Source organism: Oncorhynchus tshawytscha, linkage group LG01, assembly GCF_018296145.1.
Source record: "Oncorhynchus tshawytscha isolate Ot180627B linkage group LG01, Otsh_v2.0, whole genome shotgun sequence".
In the NCBI taxonomy this organism is placed as follows: Eukaryota; Metazoa; Chordata; class Actinopteri; order Salmoniformes; family Salmonidae; genus Oncorhynchus; species Oncorhynchus tshawytscha.
In genome coordinates, this window is record NC_056429.1 from 68,424,442 (window position 1) to 68,437,435 (window position 12,994).

The 12,994-nt window shown below is 42.0% G+C and overlaps 1 protein-coding gene across 1 annotated transcript in view; it reads left to right on the forward strand.

Annotated features, from left to right (window-relative positions):
- LOC112260922 (inactive phospholipase D5) overlaps window positions 1-12,994 on the forward strand; it is a 96,514-nt gene that overhangs the window by 71,062 nt on the left and 12,458 nt on the right. The window contains exon 5 of the mRNA XM_042328304.1: window positions 4,513-4,649. Within this exon, the coding sequence (XP_042184238.1) occupies window positions 4,513-4,649 (137 nt within the window). The remainder of the gene's footprint in view (window positions 1-4,512; window positions 4,650-12,994) is intronic.

Genomic DNA, 12,994 nt, shown 5'->3' on the forward strand with positions numbered 1-12,994 from the left:
AAATCTAATATTAAGGAAGTCTCAAGGTTTTGCTCGCCTGAGGTAGAGTATCTCATGATAAGCTGTAGACCACACTATTTACCAAGAGAGTTTTCTTCAATATTTTTCGTAAGCTGTCTATATACCACCACAAACCGATGCTGGCACTAAGACCCAACTCAACGAGCTGTATAAAACCAAAAGCAAACAAGAAAATGCTCATCCAGAGGCGGTGCTCCTAGTGGCCGGGGACTTTAATGCAGGGAAACTTAAATCCATTTTACATCATTTCTACCAGCATGTTACATGTGCAACCAGAGGGGAAAAAAACTCTAGACCACCTTTACTCGACACACAGAGACACGTACAAAGCTCTCCCTCCCCCTCCATTTGGCAAATCTGACCTTAACTCTATCCTCCTGATTCCTGCTTACAAGCAAAAACTAAAGCAGGAAGTACCAGTAACTCGCTAAATACGGAAGTGGTCAGATGACACAGATGCTAAGCTACAGGACTGTTTTGCTGGAATATGTTTTTCGTGATTCTTCTGATGACATGGAGGAGTACACTACATCAAATAAAATAACATTGTATTGGTCACATACATGTGTTTAGCAGACGCTATTGTGGGTGTTGCGAAATTATTGTGCTCCAACAGTGCAGTAATATCTAACAATTAATATCTAATAATTTCACAACAATACACACAATAGACACAAATCTAAAGTATAGGAATGGAATTAACAATATATAACAATCGGTCACTGGCTTCATCAATAAGTGCATTGATAATGTCATCCCTACAGTGACCATACGTACATAACCCTACCAGAAGCCATTGATTACAGGCAACATCCGCACTGAGCTAAAGGGTAGAGCTGCCACTTTCAAGGAGCGGGGCTCTAACCCGGATGCTTATAAGAAATCCCGTTATGCCCTCCAACGAACCATCAAAGCATCAATATAGGACTAAGATTGAATCCTACCACACCGGCTCCGACACTCGTCGGATGTGGCAGGGCTATTACGGACTAGAAAGGGAAGCACAGTTGCAAGCTTCCCAGTGACACAAGCCTACCAGATAAGCTAAATGACTTCTATGCGTGCTTCGAGACAAGCAACACTGAAGCATACATGAGAGCACCAGCTGTTCCAGACAACTGTGTGATCACGCTCTCCGTAGCCGATGTGAGTAAGACATTTAAACACGTCAACATTCTCAAGGCCGCAAGGCCAGATGGATTACCAGGACGTGTACTCAAAGCATGCGCTGACCAACTGTCAAGTGTCTTCACTGACATTTTCAACCTGTACCTGACCGAGTCTGTAATACCAACATGTTTTAAGCAGACCACCATAGTCCCTGTGCCCAAGAACACCAAGGTAATCTTCCTAAATGACTACTGACCCGTAGCACTCACATCTGTAGCCATGAAGTTATTTGAAGGGCTGATCATGGCTCACATCAACAGCATTATCCCAGAAACCTTATACCCACTCCAATTTGCATACCGCCGCAACAGATACACACTGCCCTTTTCCACCTGGACAAAAGGAACCCCTACATGAGAATGCTATTCATTGACTACAGCTCAGCGTTCAACACCACAGTGCCCTTAAAGCTCATCACTAATCTAAGGACTCTGGGACTAAAAACCTCCCTCTGCAACTGGATCCTGGACTTCCTGATGCGTCACCCCCAGGTGGTAATGTTAGGTTAAAACACATCTACCACGCTGATGCTCAACACAGGGGCCCCTCAGGGGTGTGTGCTCAGTCCCCTCCTGTGCTCCCTGTTCACCCATAACTGCATGGCCAAGCACGACTCCAACACCATCATTAAGTTTGCAGACGACACAACAGTGGTAGGCCTGATCACCGACAACGATGAGACAGTCTATAGGGAGGAGGTCAGAGACCTGGCAGTGTGGTGGCAGGATAACAAGCTCTCCCTCAACGTGATCAAGACAAAGGAGATGATCGTGGATTACAGGAAAGGAGGGCCGAGCCCCCCCTTCTCATCGACGGGGCTGTAGTGGAGCAGGTTGAGAGCTTCAAATTCCTTGGTGTCCATATCACAAACAAACTATCATGGTCCAAACACCCCAAGACAGTCATGAAGAGGGCACGACAACGCCTATTCCCCCTCAGGAGACTGAAGAGATTTGGCATGGGTCCTCAGATCCTCAAAAATCTACAGCTGCACCATCAAGAGCATCCTGACTCGTTGCATCTCCACCTGGTATGGCAACTACTCTGCCACCAACTGCAACGCGCTACCGAGGGAAACGTGTACAGCCTAGTACATCACTGGGGCTAATCTTCCTAACATCCAGGATCTCTATACCAGGTGGTGTCAGAGGAAGGCCCTAAACATTCCCAAAGACTCCAGCCACCCTAGTCATAGACTGTTCTCTCTGCTACAGCACAGCAAGCGGTACCAGAGTGGCAAGTCTAGGTCCAAAAGGCATCTTAACTGATTCTACCCCCTAGCCATAAGACTTCTGAGCATCTAATAAAATGGCTACCCCCAACCCCTCCCAACCCCCCTCACCATTTGTACACTGCCTCTACTCTGTTTATTATCTATGCAGTCACTTTACCTCTACCTACATGTACATATTACTTCAATTACCTTGACTAACCGGTACCCCCTGTATATATCCTCGTTACTGTTATTTTTACTGTTGCTCTTTAATTTGTTATTTTTACATTTTCTTCTTATTCTTTATTTTGTATAGTTTATTTTAGTAAAACCACATTATTGATTAAGGGCTTTTAAGTAAGCATTTCACTGTAAGGCCTACACCTGTTTTGGGTTTCCGACCGGTCTAAGGCACTGCATCTCAGTGCTAGAGTCGTCCCTACAGACCCAGGTTCGAATCCAGACTGTTTCACATCCAGCCATGATTGGGAGTCCCATAGGGCGGCGCACAATTGGCCCAGCATTGTCCGGGTTAGGGTTTGGCCGGGGTAGGCTGTCATTGTAAATTTTGAATTTGTTCTTAATTGACTTGCCTTGTTAAATGAAGATTAAATTAAATAAAAACCTGTTGTATTCGGCGCGTGTGACAAAAAAAATGTGATTTGATCTTGATTTGATAAACACCCTTTAGTGGGTGGGTAGATAACGGTCTCTGTAATGTTTATGTAATAACTTGGTAATTAACTATTAAATGAATTATAGCAACCACATTCGTTTGCTGATTGTTATGTTTGAGTGGATCAGTTGCTAAATGCATGGTCTGTCACCATAAGTGTGTTTTCAAGTTTTCTTTATGCCCCATGGCATTGAAGCTTATGATTAACTTGATAGATCAGTAAAGGCCATTTGAAATTCTGAGCAACCACATGTAAGTAGCCTAAGCAGCAATTATAATTCATGTATAAATGATGTTAATTATAAATCCACAGTTCATTTCCCAGTTCAACGTCAGCATATCTTTCTATGGGCACATGTTGTTCATCAGCTGGTGCCCTTTGAGGATCATAATTAGCAGAGTGAATATAGCACTCTCACATCATCAGATGTTGCACAGAGGAGCTGAAACATGTTAGGGGTAACATTTTTATATTATTTTACCTTTATTTAACTAGGCAAATCCGTTAAGAACAAATTCTTATTTTCAATGACGGCCTAGGAACAGTGGGTTAACTGCCTGTTCAGGGGCAGAACGACAGATTTGTACCTTGTCAGCTCGGGGGTTTGAACTTGCAACCTTCCGGTTACTAGTCCAACCATTAGGCTACCCTGCCGCCCCATTGACACTGAACCTGCCATTTAAGCATAATTAGTAACTAGGGTGCACCATTAGCATACATAATATTGTTCACACAGTTTCCACTGGCATATTTACTTGAATAAAAATGCATTTGACTACATTAGACCTCAAGACCGTGTTATTGATATACCCACAATTATTTTATTAGATGATCTGTCTGAGAGAGACTAATAAATACAGTGTTGTGATGATATACTGTATACAATGCAGATTTTCTGCCATTACAATATCCCTTTTTCAGGCTTAGCCAAGGTCCAAGTGTCCCATGTGATTTGGACAAGCCCCGAGCAGTACTTTCTCATAAATGATTGATTTAGGGCAAAATCAACCTGTTTTCAGTAGATCACTCTACCACCAGCCCTGCCCTCCCTGTAACTACTTTGTTCTCCCTTTTCCCATCATTATCCTTCCAACCAAGGGTTACCTTTTCACCATATGGATCCAGGATGCAGCCTAAATATGTCAAGTTAGTGGCTATAAATACCAGGTTGGAATTAAAAGGCCTCTTCAGTGGGTTCCCTGTTGACTTCTCTTCTCCATATGGTAGAGCCATATGGTGGAGCCTGAACATGTGGCCATGCACAGTATGTGCATGTTTGTGTAAAATTCCCCTGGTAACACGCTGCTATCATTTATGATTTGCTGTGTGGTGCAATACATCAGGCTGTGTGAGTGCAAGGTTGGGGCACTTTGACCATCTCTAGGCGAAATAAAAATAACAAACAGTCAATGTGTTTCTTCTCTTTTGCAGTCTCAGCAGAAATGCATCGTAATCTTCGCTTTGGTGTGCTGTTTCGCTGTCCTGGTGGCCTTGATCTTCTCGGCGGTGGATGTCTGGGGAGAGGATGAAGACGGTATAACAGAAGAGAACTGTAACAAGAACTGCAGGTGAGATATCTTCCAGCTATCACAATCTCTCAATTTCGAGATTATATTAATCTGCCTCTCTCTATACACTATAATAACACTGTCAATCAAGTATGTTATTTCAGCTGGATACATAAATACACTATACATACAAAAGTATGTGGACACCTCTTCAAATTAGTCGATTTGGCTGTTTCAGCCACACCCGTTGCTGACAGGTGTATAAAATTGAGCACACAGCCATGCAATCTCCACAGACAAACATTGGCCGTAGAATGGCATTATTGAAGAGCTCTGTCAATTTCAACGTGGCACCGTCATAGGATGCCACCTTTCCAACAAGTCATTTTAAAGTTTGGTGGAAGAGGAATAATGGTCTGGGGCTGTTTTTCATGGTTCAGGCTAGGCCACTTAGTTCCAGTGAAGAGAAATCTTTGTTTCAGCAGGACAATGCCCCTGTGCACAAAGCGAGACCCATACAGAAATGGTTTGTCAAGATCGGTGTGGAAGAACTTCACTGGTCTGCAGAGAGCCCTGACCTCAACTCCATTGAACACCTTTGGGATCAATTGGAACGCCGACTGCGTGCCAGGTCTAATCGTTAAAAATTAGCGCCAAACCTCATTAATGTTCTTGTGGCTGAATGGAAGCAAGTCCCTGCAGCAATGTTCCAACATTTAGTGGAAAGCCTTCCCAGAAGCTTAGAGGCTGTTATAGCAACAAAGGGGGGACCAGCTCCAAAGTAATGACCATGATTTTGGAATGAGATGTTCGACGAGTAGGTTTCCACATACTTTTGGTCATGTAGTGTACACTGCTCCCTTTGAATGCATTCCATTGCTAGCCCATCAACATGATACCGGCAATCAGGCTTGTGTGTATTTCAGCCAGACAAAAGAGTATAGGGAATGAATCCTCCAAATTCATGGTGCATGTAGCCATGTCTTCCTCTGCAGATTCATTTGAGGCAGGCAGGCACATGGTTGGTTATTACTCTATTGGACTCTACTCTCTGTTCCATTAGTAAATCATCTGCCTGTGTGCACTGGCTCAGGTTGCTTGTTACCAGAATCTCTCTCCCTCTCCAGACATTTATCTGCGCCCTCAAGAGCAATCTGTCTGACATCTCTCTCCTCAATGAGGGTAGAAAATGTAATTCCAACTTCTAAAGTTGAAATTGATTCTTGTTACTCTGTGGGGCCCCTGGGACTTTGAGACAAGAGAGAGAGGCATTTGTTCACACATCACCAAAAACATACATTTATTGTCCTGGCATCATCAAAGGGCCAGGATGGTACAGTCATTTCTCACCACTTAGTCAAATAGAAATGCTCCTCCTGCGCTGATGCGTCTTAGCAGTGTACCTAAATCCCTAAACCACAGTGTTTGTTTCTGTTATGCAGATATCTTTAATCAGGATGCTCTCTAGAGTGGGATGAATCATGCTTGGTAAGCAAATACGCACTTCTGAAACGAGATGGCATTCTATTGGACTGCATCGACGACAGGGCACATCTGAAAGCATTGTATGAGGAATCATTTATCTTGAGCCATGGATTTGATTGTTTGAGGAATAGGAAAATCCACCGTGCTCATTCAGTTAGAGTGGACCTAGCTTCGTCCGCTAAGTCAGTCAGGTGTAGACAAAATCATGGACTTTTATCTCAGAATCCGGCATATGTAATTTTTTATGTCTCATAGGCCAACAGGCCTCACAGACCTTTGTGAGACAGGGATCAAAGGCCATGTTTAAATCAGCCACAATAACAGAATATTTTATCAAATGAAAATCTTGTGTGCAGATCAGAAAGCATAAACTACTGTGCTGCGTCAGACATTTTCACGGCTGCAGTGTGTCAGAGAGAAGCTCAGAATGATCAACATACTGTAGTGTTGCTTTCGTCCTTATGACTCTTTGCAAGCTGTCAGTATTTGGAGCCACTGTTGATCTTGGCTACATCTCCATGCTGTCAACTTGGGCTAATTTAGGATGTCTTGCATTGCCTGATCCCATTGGCTCCAGTCTTAGCATCAATTGCCTGGGATTGTGAATGGCATGATGTTTAGAATGATTGGGGTTCTCTTAAAGATTAAATGTAGCTATGCCATGGTAGAGCTTTGTGAACATAATGTACTGTAAGCAGTATGGGGGCTGATAGCATCTCTCTAGATCTCTTTCTCTTGTAAGAGTTACTTTTGCATGTGCTGATGTACTTTCCATACTTTTCAGACATATACTGTTTAAGCTCTTTTATTTCCCGATACCAGAAAATATGGCTTGAATGAGTAATGTCTAACTGTCAACCTATACCCAATTGTCAAACTGTGCACACTGCAATACAATGTGTATCAAACCATTCATGCCTAACATCAACTAATGCATTATAATGATGATATTCTTCCTTACCACTTTAGGTTCATCGAAAGATTTCTTTGATGACAACATTATAGATAGCCACTAAGATGTGATCCTATTGTGCATTCCTCTATATGTCTAATTGCTGGTATTGAATGTCTGTTGACGAGGTACATATTGATCCAAGGCTGTGTAGTGGCAGGCTTGAAACCAAATACTGTAGTTTCCGGATGGTGATGGATCTAGAAAATCCTTACACTGGTATTATTTTACTGGAAGACCTTTGATGAGAATATCTCTATGAAATCCACTGCCCCTGATACTGCAGTTGGATAACTATACTGTTGTGGGACCTTTATTGTGATAACATAATGTGTTTGAATCTTATTTAAAAATGTTATTCTGGCTGTTGGGAGAGGAGCAAAGGTTCATGGGCAATGTTCCCTATAAGCTGCGTGTGTGCGTGGGTGCATAGCTCCCCGGGACTGCCGCGCAGAAGACACATCAACCCGCGCTGCGAAGTACAGTTGAACTTTACTCAACTTTCTAGTTTTCCCCTTTAGTTAAAACACTATCAACGTTTCCCTATACTGTGGGAGTTGTGATCGAATCAACACAATATTAGTCACTTTCAATGCAACATCCCGAAACAAAACGAATTATGCTAGATTTAGTATGCAAAACTAACTATGCGAGAGATTCTATTGTAGACAGAGTGCATTGGAGTAGGATTCAATTGCACTGACAGGCAAGACTCAGGCTCATGCTCTACACAGACCGGTGTGGCATAACCAATCAGAGCTGCAGTAGACCTACAGTATATGCAAATAGAACCTTGCCATATATGGATCTGTGCCATTAACTTTGAACTGGACTATGTTTATGACATGAGTGGCTGCGAGTAGATGCACTAGTTTTGAGATCAAAGCGAGAGCTGCATGTAGCCACATGAGCACATTTGTTCATATTCTTTTCTAGTAGGTGAGTTATTAGCCCAGTTGTAGCTAATTTCTAGTCATCAATGGGGGAGTGGTTGCTTGTTACAAGAGCACAAAACATGTGTATTTCTAGCCATATTTGAAAAGCAAGTCAGGTAAAGAGCTTTTTTTGTCTTAAATGGGCAGTGTTGTATTTTGAGACAGTCTTAAATAAGCTAAGTAGCCAATAGGCAGAGGGTAACACAAGTTGTTTGATTCTCTGTAGTAAAGGTGTGCAGTGGTGTAAAGTAACTAAGTAAAAATACTTCAATGTGCTACTTAAGTAGTTTTTGGGGGTATCTGTACTTTACTATTTATATTTTTCCTTCGCTACATTCCTAAAGAATTAATGTACTTTTTACCCCATACATTTTCCCTGACACCCAAAAGTACTCTTTACATTTTTACACAGGAAAATGGTCCAATTCACACACTTATCAAGAGAACTTCCCTAGTCGTCTCTACTGCCTCTGATCTGGAGGACTCACTAAACACAAATGCTTTGTTTGTAAATTATGTCTGAGTGTGCCCCTTGCTATCCGTAAAAAGAAATTGGTGCCATCTGCTTTGCTTAATATAAGGAATTAGAACTGGTTTATACTTTTTCTTAAGTACATTTTAGAAATTCCATTTAAGTATATTTAAAACCAAATATTGTTTTACTTTTACTCAAGTAGTATTTTACTGGGTGACCTTCACTTTTACTTCAGTAATTTTCTATTAAGGTATCTTTGCTTTTACTCAAGTATGACAATTGAGTACATTTTCCACCTCTGATGGTAATAATAATAAATGGTATTTTGTAAAGTGGTTTCTTGTATCAAACAACACATGTTTAGTCACCTCCTTGTCTGAAGGACAAGTGGATAAACAGGTTCATGTCAAGTCCTGCATTTTATTTCCAAAAGTTTCATTGAATGTAGATCTACATTGAACATCACACATTGGCTACTACTGTAGGCTGAATGATAGAAAAGGCTATTTCCATGTTAAAATGTTATGAGATGTATTTTATCCATTGTTTTTGGTGGTAAGCCACTCTGATAGGCCTACATTAGGATCAAATAGCCACAGTAGCCTACTCAGCCACTGATATAACTGTAACTTAAAGCATGTACAGCTTCAGTTTTCACAGTAAATGTGCACCAGAAGTTCCGCCGAATTTTCACAATGTTCAAGTTTTCACTCAGCAGACCTGGCATTTGCTCAGTGCCCCAAAAGATTTGAGGGAACATTGTACATGGATAACGAATACTTGAGTTTGGAGTGAAAGTAGGAGCCATGCTCTTGCTCATGTTATAATTTTGTCCCGTTTAAGTTGTGTAGTACTCTGACATTAAACATCAAGTCTAACACGGATGTCGCAGTAGTCTGGCTAACACCTCACTTTGAAAGTCTAGAAGGGCTCTTCTATGTTGTCAGCATAATGCATAGATAATTAAGGGGTCTGTGCTGGTTGGCCCTCCTGTGTCTTTCTCACTCAAACACCCACACACACAGCTACAGTACACAGCCCCAGAGTACTGCCCCCTTCCATACAATGGTTGGATTTTCAAATCCAAACAACGAGAGAACTCAACCCCTGAGGATTTTTTTTCTACATTTGAGAGAACCAATCAAACCCATTGCACAATTTCTGAGAAAATATTACATTAACAAACAGCCTCCTTTCCAGACCAGTGTGTCACAACTCGTGAGTCACCTGGGTCACCTCAGCCAGGCTAAAGTCACAGTGTCCCTAGTTTACATTGTTATCGGCCTTATAAATTAGTGGCAGCTGGTGATTCATTCAAGAAGAATGAGAGCTTACGAACTCCATGCTGGATTGTGGATTTTAATTAAATAGCTAGCTATCTCAGTGAGTATTGCCATGAGTACTATGGACAATGCTTTATGCACTCAATGCTTTTTCCAATTGGTAGTTACAGTCTTGTCCCATCGCTGCAACTCCCTTATGGACTCAGAAGAGGCAAAGGTTGAGAGCCATCCATTCTCCAAAACACAACCCTGCCAAGCCACACTGCTCGCTTAACCCAGAAGCCAGCCCCACCAATGTATAGGAGGAAACACATACAACTGGTGACCGTATGCTTGCACCCGGCCCTCCACAGGAGTCGTTAGAGCACAATGGGACAAGGACATCCCGGCCGGCCAAACCCTCCCCTAACCTGGACAACGCTGGCTGCGACACAGCCCTGGATCGAACCTGGGTCTGTAGTGATGCCTCAACTACTGAAATGCAGTGCCTTAGACCACTTCGTCACCCGGGAGGCCTGCACTCAATACTTTTAACATTGGTAAGACTGACTACCTAAAACAACTTGGGACCGGTATAATTAAAAATATACTGTATATATATATATATATATATATATTGTACAATTTCAATTGGGATTTTTCTTCAGCTCTCCACAAGGTATTTATGCTAGCTAGCCAGCTCTACTAGCTTGTTAGCTGGTTAGTTAGCTTAGGCAAAGACAGTATGAAGTAGGCAGAAACTGCTTCTCCGATAGAAATCGCTATATGGCTAGCTAAGCTCATGCGCAGAAATGTCCTTGGGTCTAACGGTTATCTCATGCCTAACTCAACCACTGAGGATTTTTTTTAACATTTGAGAGAACCAATCAAACCCATTGCACAGTTTCTGAGAGAATATTACATATTGAATCGTCTTGAAAGGGAAAGATGCACACCCCTAGTAAGTTAATGTAGCCAGCTATCTAAACTTGAAGTAATCATGGTCAGCAGTAGTGAAAAGTAACTTACCAACTTGATGCACTCACCCATGTAGTAGACAAACTTCAGTCAGAGGTAGCCTTTCTGACACACACTAACTTAAATAGAAACACTAATGTTCATTCCCTTGAGCACCCCTCTAGATCTGCCTCATACAGGACAACTCCCCTGTGTGAGCGTGCCAGGGCTGATCGCTGCGGGACGTGCCACCACAGAAGATTGGTTGCACCTTAATTGGGGAGGATGGGCTCATGGTAATGGCTGGAGCAGAATAGGTGGAATGGTATCAAATACATCAAATACATAGTTTGATGCCATTCCATTCGCTATGCTCCAGCCATTCTTATGAGTCGTTCTCCCCTCAGCAGCCTCCACTAGGAGCTACAGCCATCGCCACCAAGAGGTATACCCAGTCGACAAGTTCTACCCGAAAAGACGACCGCCATCACCTAGCCCGTACGACAGCCATGGCGGACGTTTCCCCAGCTGCAGCACATATGACAGGCAAAGTCACAGAGGAGAGCAGACTTCGAAACACCACTCTCCAACACCATCGTGTACACGCCATGCACACACACTTTGTAGAGAGAAAGGTACAGGTAAACAAACTGTAGCTGGAGATGACAGCTGATCTTCAACTGCCGGTCCTGTGGCCAAACAATGAAAAAGCGAACAATGTCAAATGCTACTGTGCAGATCCACACAGTCATGCTGTCCCCCACTGGACTTTGAGCAGTCCCTATTACCGGGGCACAGGCTGGCTACATTGTCTGACAATTTCAGAGACTTTGGTGTGAAGTACACAAATACAAATATACAAAAGACTGAAAGACAAAACAAGCACTTATGTTCTATGTGGTAACGTGACTATAGAAATGAAGCTACATTGTTCACAAATGTTACAGTTTTCTACATTGCTGTTCTGAAACATGGACATTTCTTTTCCTACAGTAAGAGTATTGTGGGACCTTTATTGTGACAGCATAATGTGTGGGAATCTTATTTTGAAATGTTATTCTGGCTCTTGGAAGAGGAGCAAAAGTTCATGGGTAATTCTTCCATGGAAGAAGGAACCACACTCTTGCCTAGTTTTTTTTACATTTACATCATTTAGCAGACACTCTTGTCCAGTGTGACTTCCAATATTTATTTTTTGGGGGGGAGTGCATACTGCTCCCCTGTGGGAATCAAACACACAACCCTGGCGTTGCAAGCGGCATGCTCTACTAACTGAGCCACATGGGATCTTGTCACGTATAAATTGTGTAGCACTCCGACATTAAACATTGTTATCACTGACCTTACACTATGTTTATGTACTTCATACATGACATTATACATGTAAGTCCCCACAAAAATATTATTTTCAAGTCATATAGTGGATAATGAATCAAGGGGCATAAGCACAGTTTGTCAAACGTGTATTTTTGGCTACTGAGTACCAGTGCAATCAGTCTCATAGGCAGTCAGTCTATGCACCCAGTGCCCTATAAATTAATGATCTGTTTATTTTTTTCTGGCACACCTTCAGTCGGTAGCATCCAAGACACTCTACCTTGGTCATGTACTATACAGTAACCAGACAGTCTGAAAGTTCTGCCAGCATCTGGAGTGTGAATGAATGAATTGTCTAGGCCACAGCAGTATTATAACTCAACGAAACCCCAGGGTCAGGCCCAGGCTGTGATATTCTTACTTTTTATTTGGGGAATTTATCCCCATATCGCTGTATTTGAGTTATTTCTCAGCAATATATCAGAGACACTTCTAATTGCTTTACAATAACGCATAATAACAATGGCTTTTTATGGCTTTTATAACATACGCATATCTAGTCATTCATCATGCAGTTCCTTCAGAAAGTATTCAAAGCCCTTGACTTTTTCCACATTTTGTTGTGTTAAAGCCTGAATTAAAAATGGATTAAATTGAGATTGAGTGTAACTGGCCTAAACCCAATACCCCATAACGTCAAAGTGTAATGATGTTTCTTTTTATTTTGAAATGTATTAATTAAAAATGAAAAGCTGAAATGTCTTGAGTCAATAAGTAGTCAACCCCTTTGTTATATCAAGTATATAAGTTCAGGAGTAAACATGTGCTTAAAAAATCACATAATACGTTGTATAGACTCACTCTGTGTGCAATAATAGAGTTTAACATGATTTTTGAATGACTAATCTCTGTACCACACATACAATTATCTGTAAGGTCCCTCAGTCGAGCAGTGAATTTCAAACCCAGATTCAACTACAAAGACCAGGGATGTTTTCCAATGCCTCGCAAAGAAGGGCACC